This window comes from Pungitius pungitius, chromosome 17 (genome assembly GCF_949316345.1).
Source record: "Pungitius pungitius chromosome 17, fPunPun2.1, whole genome shotgun sequence".
NCBI lineage: Eukaryota > Metazoa > Chordata > Actinopteri > Perciformes > Gasterosteidae > Pungitius > Pungitius pungitius.
Window position 1 is genome coordinate 16299979 of NC_084916.1, and position 19503 is coordinate 16319481.

Genomic DNA, 19503 nt, shown 5'->3' on the forward strand with positions numbered 1-19503 from the left:
CATATATATTCTATATACGAAAAGATTACATTAATAGATTTATATTAATCAATCCATATTAATTGTTAAAGTACATTTTACATCAAATATTGTAGTTGCAATTTTTTCTCTGTAGGTGGCAGCAAAGCAGGATGTAGTGATGTAAACCGCCAAACTACCAGGAATGAAGAAGAATCCAAAGTTATCACCGGAAGTGTTTTTTCCTGGCTCACGCTGTTGTGGAAACCCGCAGTTCGCAGACAAACACTAACGTTAGCTATTTCCTCCTTGAGTCTGAAGGTAAACAACTCCCTAATATCAGAGAATTCGGGATATATAATTCACGGACTAGCACCCGAGTAGTCCGAATATGTTTTTCGAAGTTTGTGTCCTGTATACATAAACCATCACTGTGCAAGCTAATTTAGCCGCATCTGGAGGCTAACGAGCGTTAGCAGGTGCTAGCTAACGAGATGTGAAGATAGCAAGTGTTAAAGCGAAAGCTAGCGAGGACATGGACATGCAGTCTTGACAGGACATTTTGTTTAAATTTGTCATGGCGTATGTTCGTTAACATGCCACACTATAATCCGTATCAAAAACATGTATAACGTAACACATACGTAAGTGAAGATGACTGCCTAACTTTGGTGGTTATAGGTCCATAAAAACGATCTAAGGTTAGTTACGTCTTTTTTGGGACTTTGCGTAAGGCCAGCTGTAAGTAATACTTAGAAAGCAGTCATTACATTTTAATACGTAGAAACAGCTCCTTAATATCAATATTAACCGTTTATCTGCCTCGGGAAAAAAAGACATCTGGCTCAAGAACAAATTAGAATTTTAGAATTTAGCTCAGTTTGTCTGAATGAGTTTATTTCTTTTCACCTTTTCCTTGCAGATGGTCCAGTATTGGGGGAAAAAACACCCCTAAAATGTCACTGAGTCATATGTATGAGTAAAAAACGTTTTAGAGTACTTTGTGCTTTTTATGCTTCTCTTTTACTTGTAACAGATACCAGAGATGAAAAATCAAGACACAGAAGTGTCTGCCACCCAGAGCAGTGAGGATGCTCCACCTTCAGTGGAAGTGATGGAGTCCCTTGCAGCTGCAAATGACAGCTCTGAGAGCATCACAGACACACCACTGCAGACAGACACCCCGACGGCAACAGACACCCCGACACACACAGACACGCTGCCGCTGACAGACACCCCGACGCACACAGACATGCTGCCGCTGACAGACACCCTGACGCCAACAGACACGCTGACAGACACCCCGACGCACACAGACACGCTGCCGCTGACAGACACCCCGACGCACACAGACACCCCGACACACACAGACACACCACTGCAGACAGACACCCTGATGCCAACAGACACCCCGACGCACACAGACACGCTGCCGCTGACAGACACGCTGCCGCTGACAGACACTCTGACGCCCACTGAGACGCCGACGCCCACAGACACGCCTCCACAAGGCGACGAGGCAGGAAGTGAAGGTAAAGCTTTTTAGTTTTTTAGTTTGTGCTTTAGACTTTGTTTGCTTTTGACTGAGTTTTTGTGACATGAGAACTGATTGTAGCACGGTCAGTGTTGTCACTGTGGATGGCTAGGATACATGTTTTGTAATAGATCACCACCTAATAACAGCGTGGGTTGATACAATGCAAAAGTTATTTGCACTATTACATATTAAAATCACTCTTAAAAACCAGCCCTTTTTATTTGATTCTAACATATGTTTGACCTGTGTAGAACGCTGCTTAAGGTTAACATTTAAAGCTGTTGATATTATTGATAACATGCAAATTCATTTTTCATTCATTCACATTTTTCCTTAATAATTGGTTTACTTCTCCCACTAGGTTTGCATATCTCCTTGCAAAGACACTGGTAGATTAAGTTTGTGCTCTTTCTTTCAGAAAATGTTTGCTTGTCTGTGTTATGGGTCATTTAACATGTTTTTTCGGGCCAGTGATTCGTGGCTTCTCAGGTTGTTAGTGTGAATGATGATAACCGCATGTGGTGCATAATTTGTGCCAAGGAAAGGGTTCCTAAACAAATGCCCCCCTCCCCCTCCTGCCCTAGTTGCAGAGGCAGCTCTTTCTCAATGTGAATTGGCCGAGGAGCTGAGCCGGCAGCTGGAGGACATCCTCAGCACGTACTGTCGGCAAAGCCGTTCGGATGACGCCAGCCCCGTACCCAACGGCCAGTCACACAGCCCCCAGCTCAACGGCCTGAGCAACGAGAGGGGGGGCGGCGGCAAGACACAAGGCAAAGCCAACGGAGCTGGCAGCGGGGGGCAGAAGAAGACTCACGATAAGAAGAAAGTGAAAGGTCTGGGTAAGGAGAATTTGTAGATGTTGCTTCATGGAGATACAAAAAGATGCCTTGAAAACAGTCTAGAGGCTAATTTAATCACTAGTTCTCCCCTGAGTCCTGTCTCTGTTGTGCTTGTTGATGCAGGCAAAGAGATTACTCTTCTCATGCAGACTCTGAACACACTGAGCACTCCAGAGGAAAAGCTTGGAGGCCTTTGTAAGAAGTATGCCGAACTGGTGAGTGTTTTGCACGAATGGCGTTCTTTTTATCCAAAAGTATAGCCCGAGGCACGACATTTCTTCTGTGGATGTAAATTAAACAGACTCTCTTTTCCCTCTGCTCTGATGGTAATGTTGTTTTCATTAGTGCTTACAATTTTGTCCATACAAGTTTTTGAATTAAAAATGAATAGTATAAGTAAAAGTATTTACCAACACTCCATCTGTGGATATACAGTATACAGGAATGTCCACACTTACAGTCCCTCTGTTAAAGGAGTGTTATGGGAGATGTAAAGTCAGTTTGGATGAAAACAAACAAACAGCCTAAGGGCCATGCTGCATAGTTTTAAAGCTTTATTTGGTTTCCTGCTCAGTAGCCTGTGTAGAAATGACCCGGATAATCAAAATAAATCATTGATGCCATGACAGCATAAAGCATACAATATGAATATAATATATATTTGTGTGACAGCTGGAGGAGCACCGTAACACCCAGAAGCAGATGCGCGTGCTGCAGAAGAAGCAGAACCAGGTGGTCCAGGAGAAAGACAACCTGAGGAACGAGCACAGCAAGGCCGTGCTGGCTCGCAGCAAGCTGGAGAGTCTGTGCCGGGAGCTGCAGAGGCACAACCGCACACTGAAGGTAAGCGAAGCGCTTAGAGGCCGCCGCATCCACCCGATCGATGTCTACGGTCCAGCTTCTGTGTATTTCTCAGTTCATTTAAATGCTCCGACTCCTCAGATTAGCTTCCTGCGTGAGACCCCTTTACTCAAAGGGTTTTTTAATGCGTAGGGATTGAACTGATGTTTACAGAAGTTTGAAGCCCATGTGGGATATTCACAATTCAGCAGAATTGATGGCTTGGAGATGACTCCGATTCAGCGCCGTCCTTTTCACAGGAGGAGGGAATACAAAGAACGCGTCTGGAGGAGGAGAAAAGGAAGGAGGTGACCTCCCACTTCCAGGTGACGCTGAACGACATCCAGGCTCAGATGGAGCAGCACAACGAGCGGAATGCCAGCCTGCGGCAGGAGAACTCGGAGCTGGCCGAGAAACTGAAGAAGCTGTACGAACAGTACAAACTACGAGAGGAGGTTCGTGCCTCCCTCAAGTGCTTTTCACTGCCAGTCCCAGTAGTGTGCATTTCACCTGTGTGACGAGCGGTTTGATTCCCCCCCCCCTCCACCAGCACATCGACAAGGTGGTGAAGCACAAAGACCTGCAGCAGCAGCTGGTGGACGCCAAGCTGCAGCAGGCTCAGGAGCTGCTGAGGGAGTCGGAGGAACGCCACGACCGAGAAAAGCACTTCGTAAGCGCTGCGTGCCCTCCCGCTTTTCTTTCCAATGCGTAAATGTCACCGGGATTTGACCTTTGCCCTCGTGTCCCCCAGCTGCTGAAAGAAGCAGTGGAGTCTCAGAGGATGTGTGAGCTGATGAAGCAGCAGGAGGTTCACCTCAAACAGCAGGTTCCTGATGCGTCTTCACATTTCTAACAGTTGGACTGTGATTGAAAATGTTTGCATTTAACTCGCTGTTGTTGTTGTCGTTGTTGTTCAGCTCTCACTGTACACAGAGAAGTTTGAAGAGTTCCAGACCACCCTGTCCAAGAGCAACGAGGTCTTCACCACGTTCAAACAGGAGATGGAGAAGGTGAGGCTGTTGATCCGTGCGGGCGAGTGACGGAGGAAGGGAGCCGGCTTTCTGTGACGCTCTGGTTTCGCCTTTTAGATGACTAAAAAGATCAAGAAGCTGGAGAAGGAGACGGCCATGTACCGCTCCAGGTGGGAGAGCAGCAACAAGGCTCTGCTGGAGATGTCAGAAGAGGTAAAGCACACATTGGGGGCGAGATTTTCAGACGTATAAACGACTGAAGGCAGGACGGAACCAGAAGACCCGGGTGGTTGGAATAGGGCGGATGTTGTTCCAACGGTGATGGGCAATCGGGAACAGTTAAAATGAAAGTCTGTGGTGGTGATTTGTCGTGTAGTTGATGGCACAAAAGGCCCAGAGGCTGACGCGTGTCTTCCTCGTGTGCAGAAGTCTGTGCGGGACCACGACTTCGAGGCGCTGCAGGGGAAGGTCCAGCGGCTGGAGAAGCTGCGGCGAGCCCTGAAGGTCGAACGCAACGAGCTCAACAAGAAGGTGCAGAACCTCAGCGGGCAGGACGCCGTCCCGGCGGGGGCCCCCGACTCCCCCTCCCCCCCGCCCACGGACCCTCACCCGGAGCCTGGCAGCAGCCCCGCCCCCTGCTCCAAGTCCTGCCACTGTGACCCACAGCTGGACGCGGACGCCGGGCTGGAGGGAGCCGGGGCGCCGCCCATCGCCGCGCGGCAGTGAAGCGCAGCTCATCAAACAGCGAGGTCAACCTGTGTCCTCCCAGCATGCACTGCGGGCTCCATAACAGGCGATGGGAAGATCGCGCCTCGCCTGTCGGCACATTTACGCGCTCACCAGAGGGGTCGCGCCGCCTCGCTGCTGCTGGGGAAGACGCCTTCAGGCGTGCGATCTGAAAGCCACTCCTGTAAATGTTTTTCAGGTGAAGGGATGTGAGGACAAGTCATATTCTTAGTCACATAGAAATATTATAGAATGCTACAAAGGTTATTGAAGGATGTTTGTCGCTCTGAAATATTCTTGATCTCTAGTTTCAGAATTTTCTTTCTTGTGGACCATTTTAGGGAAATGTTTCTTCTTCTTTTTTTCTTGTTTGCGTCTTTTGAGCAGTTTTTCTGTTGTGTATTTATTGTTTGAATAATAATCTCTGGTATGAAATGTGTGTATCGTACGGAGCACCACTATAATCATCGGTCTATTCATTTTACACATTTAAAAAGCTGTTAATTTGTATGACTTTTCATTCCTAACCCCCCCCCCCTGAGTTCAGATGTTGTTTGCTACGTTATTTTTTTACATGCTTTTGAGTCTGCTTAAAACCTTCTAATGACGACCACTTGAAACTTGTTTTTGCGCATTGACGCGTGTACGCCTGTGTGTGTCTATGAGATTGTGTGTATGTGGTTCACACACCTATGATTGTCTCCCCCCGGTAATAGCAGTAGCTCGTAATCAGGTTTTAACGAGAGAATGTTCAACGACTTCTATGCAACGCTTGCTTCTTTTTTTTTCTTTTTCTGTGGCGGTCTCAACTGACGAGCACTTAGCTGAGAATGTTTTTTTCATCATTGTATAAACCGACCACATATAGCAGAACTTTAGTTTTGCTTTGCTGAGAACCTTGTTGCTTTCCTCTCCATAGCTGTCTGACATTGAGCGTAATGTTGTACATCTTTCTGGTTCTTTTACAAGGTGCCGTGACGGGTAAAGATGGAATGTTTGACTCCCAAAACGTGCATTTCCCCCCCAGTCATTCTTGTGTACTACTTAATATGTAGCAATGGATAAAAGATGTTAACAAATCAAGCTGGCAGACAATTTATCTTCCATTGTCCCACAGGACAGATTCATTGTTCCTCTAGTCCCGTGGGCAGATGTGGAGGAACCAAAGATGTCTTGTTTGTCTTTTGCAGTACTATTATCTGGCCCTGTACATTTTGTTTCTTGTTAAATAAAAGATGTAAAAATATGTAGCTGTTTGTGTTTTTCCTTCTGGCTTATTTAGAAAAGATTAAATAAATAGAACACAAAACTTCATATGGATTTAAAATGCATATGTGATAGTATTTAATGATTGACAATCACTTCATGTTGGAAGGGTACAGCCTTGAATTGTCCCCAGAGACGAACAACTTTTCACACACCTACGCCACCAATGAACCTAAGGTGTGTATTACAGTAATACCGCTAGATGGCGCTCTAACTTGATTCCGTCTTTCTGCCCCCGGAAATACGTCATCTTCCTTTTCCGCCGCTGCTCCGGCGCCCTGAAACACGAGTGCCGATCTTTTCTCTTTTTTACCGGAGACTGTCTGAATCTACTTAATCGACTGGTTACGTTCAGCTCATCAAAATGGTTCGTAAGCGTATTTGTAAATGTCCGTAGTGCTATTAATACCCGTAACAACGCACATTCTCGTGCTGCGACAGTTAGCGCCGGTCAAGCTAGCATATGTAGCCTGGCTAACGTTAGCCGAAGAATTAGCCAATGTTAACGTAAATGCTAGCTAGGGTAACTGTTAGCTAAACAACGTGAGTGATGCGAGATGTGCACCTGCCGCCCTACTGCATTGGGATCGATAAGTAAACCCAACATTTTTCTGAGCCCCCGTGTAATGCTCATGCTCATTCGAACCCTCTGAGCGGTTATCTCAAGAGAGCAGGTCCTTTGTGCTGACACGCTGCGTTTCTTCTCCACAGAGACCCATCCTGCTTCAGGGCCACGAGAGGTCCATCACCCAAATCAAGTACAACCGAGAGGGGGACCTCCTGTTCTCTGTCGCCAAAGACACGGTGAGATCACGACGACGTGCCCTGGCGTCACGGTCTGATTCCGCGTTAAAACTCACCCGCTGAAATGTCTCCCACTTGTAGGTAACCAACGTGTGGTACTCTGTCAACGGGGAGAGGCTCGGCACCTACAATGGACACACAGGAGCTGTGTGGTGTGTGGACTGCGACTGTATCCCTTTTTTCTACAAATGCACTCCTGGATGCTGGTGTTTTCATAAATGTCGGGCTCCTTAACATGTGCTTCTCTCAGGGGACACTAAAAACGTATTGACGGGGTCTGCAGATAACAGCTGTCGACTGTGGGACTGTCAGACTGGTATGTGGCAACGATCCCTGACAGTTAGGTTCCTAGTGCCCGGGGCTTGTCGGGCCCACTAACCCGTGCGTCTCTCGGTGCCACACAGGTAAACAGCTGGCGCTGCTCGACACCAACTCTGCTGTCAGAACGTGCGGCTTCGACTTCAGCGGCAACATCATCATGTTCTCCACAGACAAGCAGATGGGCTACCAGTGCTTCCTGAACTTCTTTGACCTGAGGGATCCACAGCAGATCGGTAAGCACCTCGCACTGTCACAGTGGGGGTCAGTGATCATTGCATCAAATCTGCAGTATTTCTCTCCATTTAACTCTGTCACAGTGTCACACATCACTGTATTCATAGCAGCCCTGTTTGAGCTGTCTGGTCATTTTCTGAAGACGTTCCTCCAAAGCCGAGCTCTATTTACGTTCAACAGAATTAAACCCATGTCCTCTGGGAGTTCTAATGAGTATTTCTCCCACTTTTGTGTCTCTGCAGAAGACAACCAGCCCTACCTGTCGATTCCATGCAGTGACCACAAGATAACCAGCGCCGTGTGGGGCCCGCTGGGAGAGTACGTCATCGCCGGCCATGAGAACGGAGAGTTCAACCAGTTCAGCGCCAAGGTTGGTAAACCATGTGATGGACGCTGTTCATGAGGCCCCCGGCTGCAGACCCGAGCTCCTTTCTACCGCCAGGAGCGGTGTGAATAAAAAGTATTATATAGTCTCTAAAAAATGTTGTGAATTTGATATTTAATGGCAGTCCGGAGAGATCGTCAAGAAGGCCAAGGAGCACACCAAGCAGATCAATGACATCCAGTCATCAGTGGATCTCACCATGATCATCAGCGCCTCCAAGGACAACACTGCCAAGGTAAGATCGAGTATACGGGACACCAAATTGCTACATTTGTTAATAAATACTACCAATTAGTCAGGGCTTATTTTAACTTGCCTGTCGTTGGACATCATACTTTGTTATTGATCGTCTGGCATCTCCTGTGTCTCTTCTCAGCTGTTTGACGCCGCCTCTCTGGAGCACATCAAGACCTTCAGGACAGAGAGACCCGTCAACTCTGCCGCCATCTCCCCCGACATGGATCACGTAAGTGCCGACTCTGTGGTGGGGGGGGGGGGGGCGGTAAGGGGCGTCACCGTGCACACGTGAAATGAAAACCACCTCTGGTCACTCAGGTGGTGATGGGAGGTGGACAGGAGGCCATGGAGGTCACCACTACCTCCACCAGGATCGGCAAGTTCGAGGCCAGGTGAGTCAAAGAACCGCCTCTTCGTCGTGGCGCTCCGACCGAGCCGCTCACGCCGTTTTCTTCCCCGCCCTCAGGTTCTTCCACGCGGCCTACGAAGAGGAGTTCGGCAGGGTCAAGGGTCATTTCGGCCCCATCAACTGTGTGGCATTCCACCCCGATGGCAAAAGGTAAGATGGCACGCCCACCCGTGAGTTGGTTTTGTGTGTGTGTGTGTGTGTCACTGCTGACCTTTCCCGTGTGCTCGTTGTTCACAGCTACAGCAGCGGAGGAGAGGACGGATACACGAGGATTCATTACTTTGACCCACAGTACTTTGACTTTGAGCTGGAGGCGTAAACGACGCAGTCAGACTGTCCACTAACCACCCGCCTCTTTCCCCTCATTGAACTGATCTGTAATCAGCGCATTTCTCACCAGTTGCTTCAAATAAAGGTAGAGAGGTTGGGACTGCATCTCAGAGACCAGAGTTTCTGGTGTTTTTTCTCTTTTTTCTCTAACATCACTCTAAGCCTCTTGGAGGCATCCGAAGCGACTTTTGAGACCCGGATCTGTGGAGCGACTGGACCTCAAAACACTCCCACGTGTTACAATTATCTTTGTTTTGCCATTCCACACTTCACCATAAAATTGCTGAATTCAAGTTGTGACTGTGTGATCTGTGAAACGGAAGTATACAGTATAAATTGTATTTGTTAAAGACGTCAGTTTAACTGACTATATGTACGTATTAGTGTAGAAATTGTGGCCTAATGGCGCCCCAGTCAAAAATGTAACGTGTTATAATGCAATGAAAGTTGCTTTGGATAAAAATGTCAACTAAATGACATGTAATGTGGGGTGAGTCAGTTAAGTACATTTTTATATTCAGTGCATTCAACTTTCTTTAGTATCAAATTCAGGGTATTGTAACAAATAGTATGGCAGATGTTTATTTTGTTAAACCATTAAGTCAGAGGTACATTGTTAAAAAAAAAAAAATAAACAGCTCAAAGGTAATTTCTGCTGCATCCTGATGGCTAAAGATCAACACACTGACCAAAAATGTAGAGAAACTTCTCCACTTTGGATCCAGAAATGAAACAAATGTTGACAATTGTTTAATCCAAAGTGTACAAATTAAATCAGGAGAAAATATCAATGACTTTAGATTTTATTAAAAAGTTATGAATGCACATTTCACAAGGTTAAAACTCTAGACAACACATGAAGGGTCCATTTAACCAGCTAGCTCCGCCTTTATGTATCATGGTACAAAATATCCAACGAGTCGCTCACTTCCACCTCTGGAGAGGTTCAAACATTCATAATTCCACGTACAAACGATGCAGGAAGAAAAAGAAACGCACAGACCACGATCACGGGAAGAACCGGTCATGAATTAAAATAAGTTAGAGCACCGATCACAGCCGTATGTACAAGCTAAAGGCGACGTTATTCTAAACATGCATTCAGTGATAAGTTGACGACAACAAGCCAAACAGTTTGTCAATTGCTGGTTATTCTACAGTATCGTAAATAGATGTTTAAAAGAGAAAAGCCTTTTTGCATGTGCATCCCCACGAGCATCTTTAAATGTGTAACAGCGTGACGGGAGAGGTACTGACTCGGGAGCTCTTTCGTGTGGAAGTGGACCCGGTTCTTAGAAAAAGCTGAAGGAGTTGTGCAACACTGTTGATTGGCCGGGCTCGCCCATAAACACACATAATAAAACGGGACTACAAAAAAGGCTCTTATTGTCACAGCAGGAGAGCACAGGAACCCCTTTTCCTTCAGGTCGTCTTCACCTCTTCTTTTGGTCTGGAACAAACAAGAGTTTATGCAACGACACGCTGAAAGAGGGTTTCGCGGGGGGCCAACTTCATTTTGTTGTATATTTTTACAATGACAATCAACATTGTTATTTCTAATGTGGAACTCTTACCCTGATGTGTCCATCTTCTCTTCCTCCTTCTCCTCCTCTTTCACTTCTAAGTGTCAGAGAAATAAACGATGAGCACATTGCGTTTACATTATTATGATCACATTCATCAGCCTAGTGGATAGTCTCACCTTTCTTCTCCTCCCCTTCCTTCTCCTCCTCCTTCTTCACTCGTTTCACCTTCTTGTGGTTGGCTGCGTTCCTGCGGCCTCCTCCCTGCCCCTCCGCCTCGTCCTCAGAGTCAGAGAACTCCTCCTCGCAGGCGATCCTTTTGTCGTGGGCGCGGACTGAAACGCACAAAGACGCACACTTTCATACACGGAGCCCAGACTCCGTCTACGTGCTGGGGCGGCGCCCACGTCCTTCGCTCCACTCACTGGAGACGCGTTTTTCGGGCTCCTCCTCGTCCTCCTCGCCGCTGTCCGGGTGGGGGGCGTCCTCGGGGATGGCCTGCATCTGGACGCCCGGCGCGTGCGGCAGCATGCGGAGGTTCTCGAACAGGCGCTGCTTGATCTTCTCCAGGTACTCGCTGGTGTTCTGGTTGGTCATGTTGGACGGGCTGATGTGCAGCTTGAAGTCGGGCCCGAAGTACTCAAAGTAGTCGTTGTAGGGCAGCTCGTTGGGGATGGACGAGTCCAGGGCCACGGCCGTCTCGTACGTCCAGCAGCGGGCCACGTTGCGGATGGTGTAGCCCCCGCCGCCCAGCATCAGCAGGGGCAGGTTGAAGCCTTTGATGTACTCCACACATTTGGCGTGGCCTTTGATGGTGAGGTTGAAGCAGCCCAGTCGGTCTCCAGAGAGAGAGTCGGCGCCACACTGGAGGACCACCGCGCTGGGCTGGTACATCTCCATGACTTTAGCCATGATCTAACACACGCAGACACACACATTAACGCCTTGGAGAGAAGAGGGATCGTGGCGACTCGATCAAACCCAAATAAGAGCCTCACGGGTTTGAAGATGGCTTCGTAGGACTCGTCGTCGATGCCGTCCCTCAGCGGGTAGTTCACTGCGTAGTATTTGCCCTTTCCGGCTCCGATGTCCTGCAGACAGCGCAGACAATCGAATTACAGCCCACGCACAGAGAAGCTACACAGGTGGTCTTAGAAAGAAAAACAACCAACAAACTGACCCTCAGGTCTCCGGTGCCAGGGAAGTACTCCCCGTACTTGTGGAAGGAGACGGTCATGACCCTGTCTGTTGTGTAGAAGGCCTCCTCCACGCCATCCCCGTGGTGGATGTCAATGTCGATATACAACACCCTCTGGTGGTACCTGGGGAGGAGAGGGCACCCGGTTTAACAACATCAAAGGAAGAAGGCCTCTTACAGCCATACAATTAATAAATTAAACTATTTTTGACCTTCGCTAACTGACATCAGTGCAGCGAAGACAGACAAACTTCACCATCAACTTTCTACCACAGTGTTTTTTTAAAGGACAACAGCAGCTTACTTAAGCAGCTCCAGGATGGCCAGGACGATGTCGTTGACGTAGCAGAAACCGGAGGCCTCGGACTTCTTGGCGTGGTGGAGTCCGCCGGCCCAGTTGATGGCGATATCCGTCTGCTGCTTGTTCAACTTCAAAGCACCGGCTAGAGCGAAAGATACCGTGAAGCTTGAATAGACCTCAATGACAACAACCGTGTGTGGACTGTGCTCCCCGAGCCTTTACTTCCGATTTTTTTTATCTCCTAAATTATGGGTGGGTGTTGTTGGCATAACTCACCGACAGATCCACCTGTTGAAAGCTGGCAAAACTCAAACAGGCCGTCAAACACCGGACAGTCCTCTCCAACATTGACTGCAAGAAAAACCAAAAGAGAAACTCAACGCACCTGAAAAGTAAGAATAGTTGGGCGTCCATCGGGGGGGGAAAGGTAAAAACACTCACATCGCTGCATCTGTTTGCTGTACTCCGACATGTTGTCTGGTCGTATGGACCTCAGGAACTTGATGTAGTCGTCGCTGTGGTATTTCGTCATCTCCTCGCCACTGGCTTTGTGTGGTCTCTGGACGCACGTGAGGAGGAAAGTCACAGCTGACGCCTCAGTATCGGACAGTAAGTTTCACTTACACGCGTACACGGTCATCCAGATATTCAAAGCAAAGTCATGGACAAGGACGGCTAACGAAATTAGGATTACGACGGATCGGACCGTTGGTTTGAAGGTAAAAGAACTCACGTAAATCTCCATTTTCCTGTACAGCCCATAGTTGAGGAGGAGGTTGTGCGTCATGCGGATCCTGTGGGGCTTCATGGGATGGCCCTGGCCGTAGTAATAGTTCCCAACATCCCCTGGAAAGCAAGAAAACGATCCAGGCAAGTTAATATAATATATAAAAATATATATGCAAAAGAAATCTACAGCTGCAATGCAATTTCTATTACTAGATTGAATAAGATGAACCGGTCTCCATACGATTCATCAAGAGGCTGAGTTTGAGAGCTTTAGTCTATTGTTTGGACAATTTTCCAATGACTTAAAATTAAAATCAGAGAAATATAATATAACATGAGATGAGATGATGAAAGATAACATAAAAAATGTGCTGGACTGTAGATGTATTCATGGGATAACGTTACTTAAACTGAGCTAATGTTAAATGCACGGACGTCGGAGTCAATGGTCATACGTGTCAGTCAAGTAAGGAATTAGATTTATAAATTGTTTAAACACACGTTACGATAAATAAATGACTGAGAACATCAACACAAGCTTTACGCAGCATGACGCTCCTACTTGCTACTTTCAAATTAACGTTACAGTGCAAACGATGTCTAACGTTGGCATGAAAGTGTTAAATTTAATACATATTCAAGGAGGGAAATGTATTATTATTTTAATGGTACGTAACGTTTCTCTTTCATACGTTAGAAAAAAAAATAGCCGATGAAGCAGAGAACATCTTCTCGGAAGTTCTTAACAATTTTGGAGAACAATGATGAAATTAGCATCGGGTAACGTCCGGTCTGTGGCTTCTCTATTAACCAGACAAAATACCGAACATATCAACAATTCACAAATCAACAAAGCCTTAAACGAAACTACACGAATTGCTCAACGTATTGAATAACTAGAAACTCACATGAACACCTAGCTAGCAAGCGTTTAGATGCTATGCTTAGCTAGCGTTTAGATGCTATGCTTAGCTAGCCAATCGAGCAAGCTAGCGAATGTTAGCTAGCTGTACCGGCTAGCTAGCATGGTGGTACAGCACGCTTATTCTATTTTAAATACACGTCGAATTTCCTGAACATCTACACACATCTGCAGTCGCTTTAACGGGAAGAAAACGAGGTGTACATGTTGAATATTTACCGTCATAGTAATAGCAAACTTTTTTCTTTGTTCCTTGAGACAGCGCCATTTTCCCCCCCGATTACTCCGCTGTTTAATGCCCACCGGCACCGCTCTTGCACGTAGGGAACCAGCGGTGAGCTCTCGTCGACCAATCACAGACGCCCACCCGCCCGACTGGGAGGAGCCGGTGATACAAACCGAGGACCGCCGAGTTTTTTTTTTTTTCAGCCACAACCAGACAGCGTCTAGACTGGAACCGAACTCAGTGGCACAAGCCCCCCCCCCCCCCCCCCAGGACATTTTAATGTCTTTGAATGTCAGCAAACTGGACAATCAGGGGACGACATAGAAGAGGAAGTCCTTCAGTGTGGCCCGTTTCTGCAGGGAAGTCACTGGCATGCCAATTGAATTGTGCCCAAGGACATTGGTATAAAAGCAAAGTTATTTGAATTAAACGAACCCCAATTTGTTGCCATTTTGTCCTGTTACATTAGTAACCTGGCCTGAACTGGTAAATATTAATATCATTAAAGAAAGAAACATATAGATTGATGGTTTAATCATCCAGCTTAAATCCATTCGCCAATTGTTCCATTGTTGTGACCTTTCAAAAAGCAAAATAATAGATTTCACATGTAAACAACTTATTTTCTTATTCATTGCACTTGATTCATTTATTTCACAAGAAATGATTAAGAAAAATAACTGTAAAATGTTCATTTTCATCAGTTCCCTCTGCTGAGATTTCAAGAAAGCGCCCAGAAATAGAATAATATATCATTTATCTAATCTAGGTCATGGCACATAGAAAAAAGAAAACCACGTACACAAATGCATGTCTCTTGCCAATATATGCACACCTTGAATCCAAACTAAATACATTTGTTTTAATAAAAATGATTCTAAAAGCCTTTACTGTGCTGTTTTACAACGCAGTGCTCAATGAGTGTGAGTATCGCCATATTGATGCAGGCTACACAACAGATTGGGAAACCACACAATAGGCCATCAGCTTCCTGCCGTTGCCCATAACCACCAGCAGGGGGCGGTGTGAGCTCATCTGGGTGTCACTGTCTCCTCCGAATCTCCCTCAGACTCCGGTGCGTTGCTGGATGACAAATGCAGCATCTGTGAGTCGATCAATCAGAGAAAATCATGTTTAGGAAGCAGTGCAAACAACAACAAAGAGGATCAACTAAAGCTCACCGTACCTGCACTATACTGAAGGCATGAGAATGAAGGCTTTTTTGCTTGACTCTGAAGTCACTTACGGTGGAATAAATTCACCCTTTGGGGCTGAAGAAATCGTCTGCTTCAAGAGGCAGAAGGCCGCGTCCATGTGGAGGCCCCCCCCAGCTTAGTTTAAATAATTCATAATCGTTTTGAAGACCGGCTCCAAACGGGCCTCGGATCTCGACTCAGCCCATCAGCATGTGAACTAGGTCAGACCATGTGTTCGGTTGGCCATGTTCAGAAGGCCACTTGCTCGCTTCAAATGCAGGAAATATTGTAGTGGTGCTGGAGGAGGAGGAGGAGGAGGAGGAAGAGGAGCGAGTGGCGGCAGAGGTAATGGTGTTGATCTCAGGTTCACACCACTAATGGAGGGCCAGGGGGGGGGGGCAGGGGGCCATCGTAGCGAAAGCGCCGTTCAATTATCTCAAAACCAGTGTTTCTCATTCTATAGAGAGTCACAAAAGGAAATAATCTGACGTCAAAGATAGTTTATAGTCTTTGCTGGATGATTTAGGTTTCTTCAAGCTCAGGACAGGCCCCTGGAGGGGATTTGTGATATTGGGCCGCACAAATAAGATTGACCCGTCTTGACGTGTTTTGTTTAAATCTGGGCCACAGTGAGCGACAATCCAATGAAGCGTCATCTTGGAGAATAAAAAGACACGACCCAATGAAGCGAAGCCGCGTGTGCCGACCAGCAGCCACTGAGGACGATGCTGAACCATTTGGCTTTAAAAAAGCGGTGTCATGGCGCCGCAAGTGGAAGGACTGACCTCAACATCTGGAACGTTTTGCCTAAAAAATGGGCCGAGGGGGAACCGCCCCCCCCCCCCCCCCCCCTTGGAGTGTTAAACGAGGGAAAATTATTATTTCATTGTTTGGTTTGTAAAAAAGGAGAATGTGTTTATGCATCCGTTTAAAAGTTGCTTTAAAATGGAGTTTAGGGTCAAAAATGGAAGGAGGCGGCTGCTATTAAGCTCATTATTCTTTCATTTGTCTTATCAAAGCGATGTAAGACGACGCGTGTAATAATCAGAATGTACAGTCCTGCCGCTGCTGCTGCTTTTGAAACGCGTGCGTGGTGCGACGCGAGTAACCATGGAGACACGCACACAAACGAGGCCGGTAACCAACATTTATTTACCATTATCAACTTTACAATAAAACCAGAAACATCTGTCGACATTAGCAAAATAAAGAACAGAAATCAATCCAATGTATTTACAGAGACAAAGCAGATTCAGGCTCACATACGACAGGTAAACAACTCTGCTTCATATCAAACCGCAACAGTGAACATAGCAAGCTTAAGTGTTCTTTTTTTTTTTTTTTTTCATAGTAAGGTAAAAATCAAAGTTGTCGTCTATTTTTTTTTTTTCTTTAAACAAACAAGTAATAGCTTCTCTGAATCTTTAAGATGCTGCTCTATAATACACCACAAAATACTTCAAATTTGGGTTAAAATATAGGAATGTAAAAAGTTGGCGAGTCTCTTCATTTTCTGATTTCATTTTTTTTTTCTTTTGCTCTATCAACAGTCATTTCAAGTGGTGGTGGTGTCCTAGGATCTAGCTTCTTTCCTTCAGCGAGGAGGCATCTTCATTTGCACAATTCTTCTTTTCGGGTCAGGGGAGGTAGGGGGGGGGGGGGGGGGGGTGTGTATAGATGCTTTGACTCCATCCATTCTTCATCCGGCTTTGCTTCGTGGTGTCATCAGCTCGCGTTCTACCCATTTTTTCTTAAATTCCAATTTGGCGCCCGGCGCCCGGCCCACTTAGTCCGGGTCCGGGTGCGGAGCAGTGACCCGGGGAAGTGATCTAGTGAATCTAGTCTGTCGTCTGGTTGTCACGACAACAAGTGGCACGTCGAAGGAGTCTCTCACATACATGTGTATATATTTACATATACATATATCCATATACATATGTATACATATACATATACACATATATATATAAATATATATATGCTATTAAATTCTCTCTCTTTCTCTCTCTCTCTCTCTCTCTCTCTCTCTCTCGAAAAAAAGGTTCACCCAGTTCATTGTGAGCTTCAGGTACAATCACTCTTTCTTTTCAGAGGGGGCCGGGGTCGAGCTGCTCTCCTCCGTCGGTTTCGTGGCCTCGGGGGCCGCGGCAGCTGCCTCCTTGGCCTCCTCCTTGGGGGCCTCCTCTTTAGCCGGCCCCTCCTCCGCCTTCGGGGCCTCGGGTGCCGCAGCAGCAGCAGCGGCGGCGGCGGCGGCAGGGGCGGCCTCCTCCTTCACCTCCTCCTTCTTTTCTTCCTTCTTCTCCTCCGCCGGAGCAGCAGCTCCGTTCTCGGCGGGCTTCTCCTCGGAGGGGGTGGCGGCAGTGGCGGCGTCCGGGGTGGCTGCGGCGTCGGCGGCCGGCGCTTCCTCCTTAACGGCCTCGCTCTTCTTGGTCTTCTTCAGGTTGAGTTTGAAGTTGAAGGACTTCTTCAGGGCGAACTTCTTCTTCTTCTTTTTGGGGGTCTCCTTGGCCGCGGCCTCGCCTTCGGGTTTGGCCGCCTCTCCGTCCGCGGCGGGCGCCGGCTCGATGGCGTCCCCGGCGGCGCTGGCCTCGGGCTCCTTGGCGGCATCGGCCGAGCCATTGGTGGCGGCAGCATCCCCGTCGGGCTTTGTGGAGACATCCCCGTTGGTTTTCACATGTCCATTCTCCTGAAGAAAAGAAGAAGAAAAAAAAAAAGGTTGACACCATAAGTCATCAGTCTCCAAACCGCACGTTTAAAACCACCGCCGATGCATGAAAATCGAAACGAGGCTATTTTCAGAGGGAGCATTTGTCGTCTATTCCCCGGGCGCGGCGTCGTGCTCATCAATTAACCACCGTGTCGCGCGGCTCCGAGGCGACGCCTTGCAGTACCCGGATGTGGCGACAGGCGGCGGTGGCGCCTCGCGGACGGGCCGCGGCGCCAGACACACAGACACGCATCGGCTCAACAAAGAGCGGAGCTCATCGATAGAGGCATGAAACCCCCCCCCCCCCAGAAGAAGGAGGAAAAAAAAAAAAAAAGTAAAATGAGTAATCCTGAACCGATGCAATCAGAAAGCTGGTACAATAAACCCGGGTTAATAACGTGTAATATCAAACAGTCATAACGATGCCATTAAACTGTTGTTGCTCATATGACATTTTTGGAAAGCGAAGTGGTTGCCCAGACGACAGCCAGCCTCGTCCTTTTAAACAGGGAGGGGTCGTGCCTACGTGCGCTCGAGCCGACCCCCCCCCCCTCCCATTCAATGCCTGGCACTATCAACCACGTTGGGCGGATTGGGGGTTAAAGCTCGTTCACAAATAATTAAAAATCAATGGACTTCATCTCAATTTTTTTTAATTTACGATAAATAACAATTATAGATTATTTTGTTTCTTAATGGGGGGGGGGGGGGGATCCGCAGAAGACAGCAATACTAAATAAAAATAAAACACCTGCCTTGCCCCCCACCCCCTTCAAAAAAAAATGTCCTTACAATCAAGTTGCATCGATCCGGCGTCGACTGAACGGTGTGAACCACCGCTCCCTATTCGCCAGATAACGCGCATCCCCATTGATGAAGAGTGAAGGTGTGTTACCTGTCCGTTGGTTTTGACAGCTGCGGCCCCCCCGGCGGCGCCCGCCTCCGCGGCCCCGTCTCTCCTGGACACCTTGGATCCCATTGTCTTCGACGCGGTCTGGGCGAGTCTTCCGAAGGAAAAGGCGAAATTAGAAAAACTGGAGGAGAAAAAAAAAAAAAAAAGGAAGAACGGCTGCGAGTTAATCCGAGCGCCCCCCCCCCCCAGGGAGAGTTACGGGTCCACCGGTGGAACGAAGAAGAAAAGTGTCGCTTTGGGGATTTGGCAGTTTTTTTTCTTCTTCTGGTCGTTCAGGTACTTCCCCTCGGTGGCTCCTGTGGTCGGACTTGTCACCCCGCTGGAGAGAGACCCTTCTAAACCCAACACTGGTTGAACGCGACGCTTCAGCGTACAGCGGGTCCGAGGCGCCGCCCGTGGGCGGGGCCCGCTCGAGCTCTGGCCAATCAGAGGACGGCCCAGCCAGCTCTGGCCAATCGAGCCTTTACACTCTATGTCGTCCCCCCCGCAGCAATGAAATCAATTTACTTCAGCGCAAAACTGTGTTTTTAGGTGGTTTTAGTGAAAGTATGTTTTAAATTTAAGATTTTTTCTCTCCCTTCATCAGTGTGCCTTTTACCGTGCGCGTGCTCTTCTACTTCCGGTTTTGGTTGAGCATTTAGTCAAATGTGGAGAATGTCAATCAGACGTGTAGCAGGTTGTATGCAGGTTGAGGACTAATTAAACAATGCCTTGCTGTGATCGTAGTAATCCTTGACAGAATGAGTTTTGAAGCAAACTCCACCACCTTCAGCAATTTACATCATCCAGGTCGATGGAAACGCTGTGAATAAATGGCAATGGTTTCCATTAAGCCTGCAACCAACCCTTCTGTTTATTATTCTACTACTACTGTATTTTCGTCTGTAAATGGCGGAGAGACGACTTTGGCTTACAGTCCAACACACAGCAT

General features: G+C 47.4%; 4 protein-coding genes across 4 annotated transcripts; 2 read left to right on the forward strand and 2 right to left on the reverse strand.

Moving 5' to 3' along the window:
• The first annotated feature begins 194 nt into the window (after nt 1-194).
• On the forward strand, nt 195-6117 carry txlna (taxilin alpha). Its single transcript, XM_062558552.1, has 11 exons — nt 195-279; nt 995-1490; nt 2080-2328; nt 2458-2549; nt 3007-3177; nt 3435-3629; nt 3725-3844; nt 3926-4000; nt 4092-4184; nt 4263-4358; nt 4572-6117. The coding sequence occupies exons 2-11, from the start codon at nt 1004-1006 to the stop codon at nt 4869-4871; spliced, it is 1878 nt and encodes a 625-aa protein (XP_062414536.1). The 5' UTR covers nt 195-279; nt 995-1003; the 3' UTR covers nt 4872-6117.
• Nucleotides 6118-6355: 238 nt separating this feature from the next.
• On the forward strand, nt 6356-8967 carry eif3i (eukaryotic translation initiation factor 3, subunit I). The gene is made up of 11 exons (XM_037473843.2): nt 6356-6504; nt 6849-6941; nt 7023-7110; nt 7192-7257; nt 7346-7495; nt 7739-7866; nt 8006-8116; nt 8258-8347; nt 8437-8510; nt 8585-8677; nt 8765-8967. Exons 1-11 carry the CDS (start codon nt 6502-6504, stop codon nt 8844-8846), a joined length of 978 nt encoding a protein of 325 aa, XP_037329740.1. The 5' UTR covers nt 6356-6501; the 3' UTR covers nt 8847-8967.
• A 513-nt stretch (nt 8968-9480) lies between these two features.
• On the reverse strand, nt 9481-13900 carry hdac1 (histone deacetylase 1). Its single transcript, XM_037473787.2, has 11 exons — nt 13750-13900; nt 12613-12725; nt 12321-12438; nt 12156-12230; nt 11883-12021; nt 11561-11702; nt 11379-11471; nt 10806-11295; nt 10560-10715; nt 10432-10477; nt 9481-10307 (listed from the first exon to the last, which is right to left on the reverse strand). The coding sequence occupies exons 1-11, from the start codon at nt 13796-13798 to the stop codon at nt 10280-10282; spliced, it is 1449 nt and encodes a 482-aa protein (XP_037329684.1). The 5' UTR covers nt 13799-13900; the 3' UTR covers nt 9481-10279.
• Nucleotides 13901-16085: 2185 nt separating this feature from the next.
• marcksl1b (MARCKS-like 1b) lies at nt 16086-18937 on the reverse strand. The gene is made up of 2 exons (XM_037473884.2): nt 18555-18937; nt 16086-17638 (listed from the first exon to the last, which is right to left on the reverse strand). The coding sequence occupies exons 1-2, from the start codon at nt 18636-18638 to the stop codon at nt 17027-17029; spliced, it is 696 nt and encodes a 231-aa protein (XP_037329781.2). The 5' UTR covers nt 18639-18937; the 3' UTR covers nt 16086-17026.
• Between the last annotated feature and the right edge of the window lie 566 nt (nt 18938-19503).

Excerpts from the sequence above, each read along its gene's own strand:
- txlna (XM_062558552.1), top strand. The coding sequence starts at position 1,004 with ATGAAAAATCAAGACACAGAAGTGTCTGCCACCCAGAGCAGTGAGGAT. Across the intron at positions 2,550-3,006 it reads GTAAGAAGTATGCCGAACTG|CTGGAGGAGCACCGTAACAC; the intron begins GTGAGTGTTTTG and ends TTTGTGTGACAG. Across the intron at positions 3,630-3,724 it reads AGTACAAACTACGAGAGGAG|CACATCGACAAGGTGGTGAA; the intron begins GTTCGTGCCTCC and ends CCCCTCCACCAG.
- eif3i (XM_037473843.2), top strand. Across the intron at positions 7,258-7,345 it reads ACTGTGGGACTGTCAGACTG|GTAAACAGCTGGCGCTGCTC; the intron begins GTATGTGGCAAC and ends GGTGCCACACAG. Across the intron at positions 7,867-8,005 it reads TCAACCAGTTCAGCGCCAAG|TCCGGAGAGATCGTCAAGAA; the intron begins GTTGGTAAACCA and ends ATTTAATGGCAG.
- hdac1 (XM_037473787.2), bottom strand. The coding sequence starts at position 13,798 with ATGGCGCTGTCTCAAGGAACAAAGAAAAAAGTTTGCTATTACTATGAC. Across the intron at positions 12,231-12,320 it reads CAGCAAACAGATGCAGCGAT|TCAATGTTGGAGAGGACTGT; the intron begins GTGAGTGTTTTT and ends TTTTTCTTGCAG. Across the intron at positions 12,022-12,155 it reads TTCAACAGGTGGATCTGTCG|CCGGTGCTTTGAAGTTGAAC; the intron begins GTGAGTTATGCC and ends CTTTCGCTCTAG.
- marcksl1b (XM_037473884.2), bottom strand. The coding sequence starts at position 18,638 with ATGGGATCCAAGGTGTCCAGGAGAGACGGGGCCGCGGAGGCGGGCGCC. Across the intron at positions 17,639-18,554 it reads CTGTCAAAACCAACGGACAG|GAGAATGGACATGTGAAAAC; the intron begins GTAACACACCTT and ends TCTTTTCTTCAG.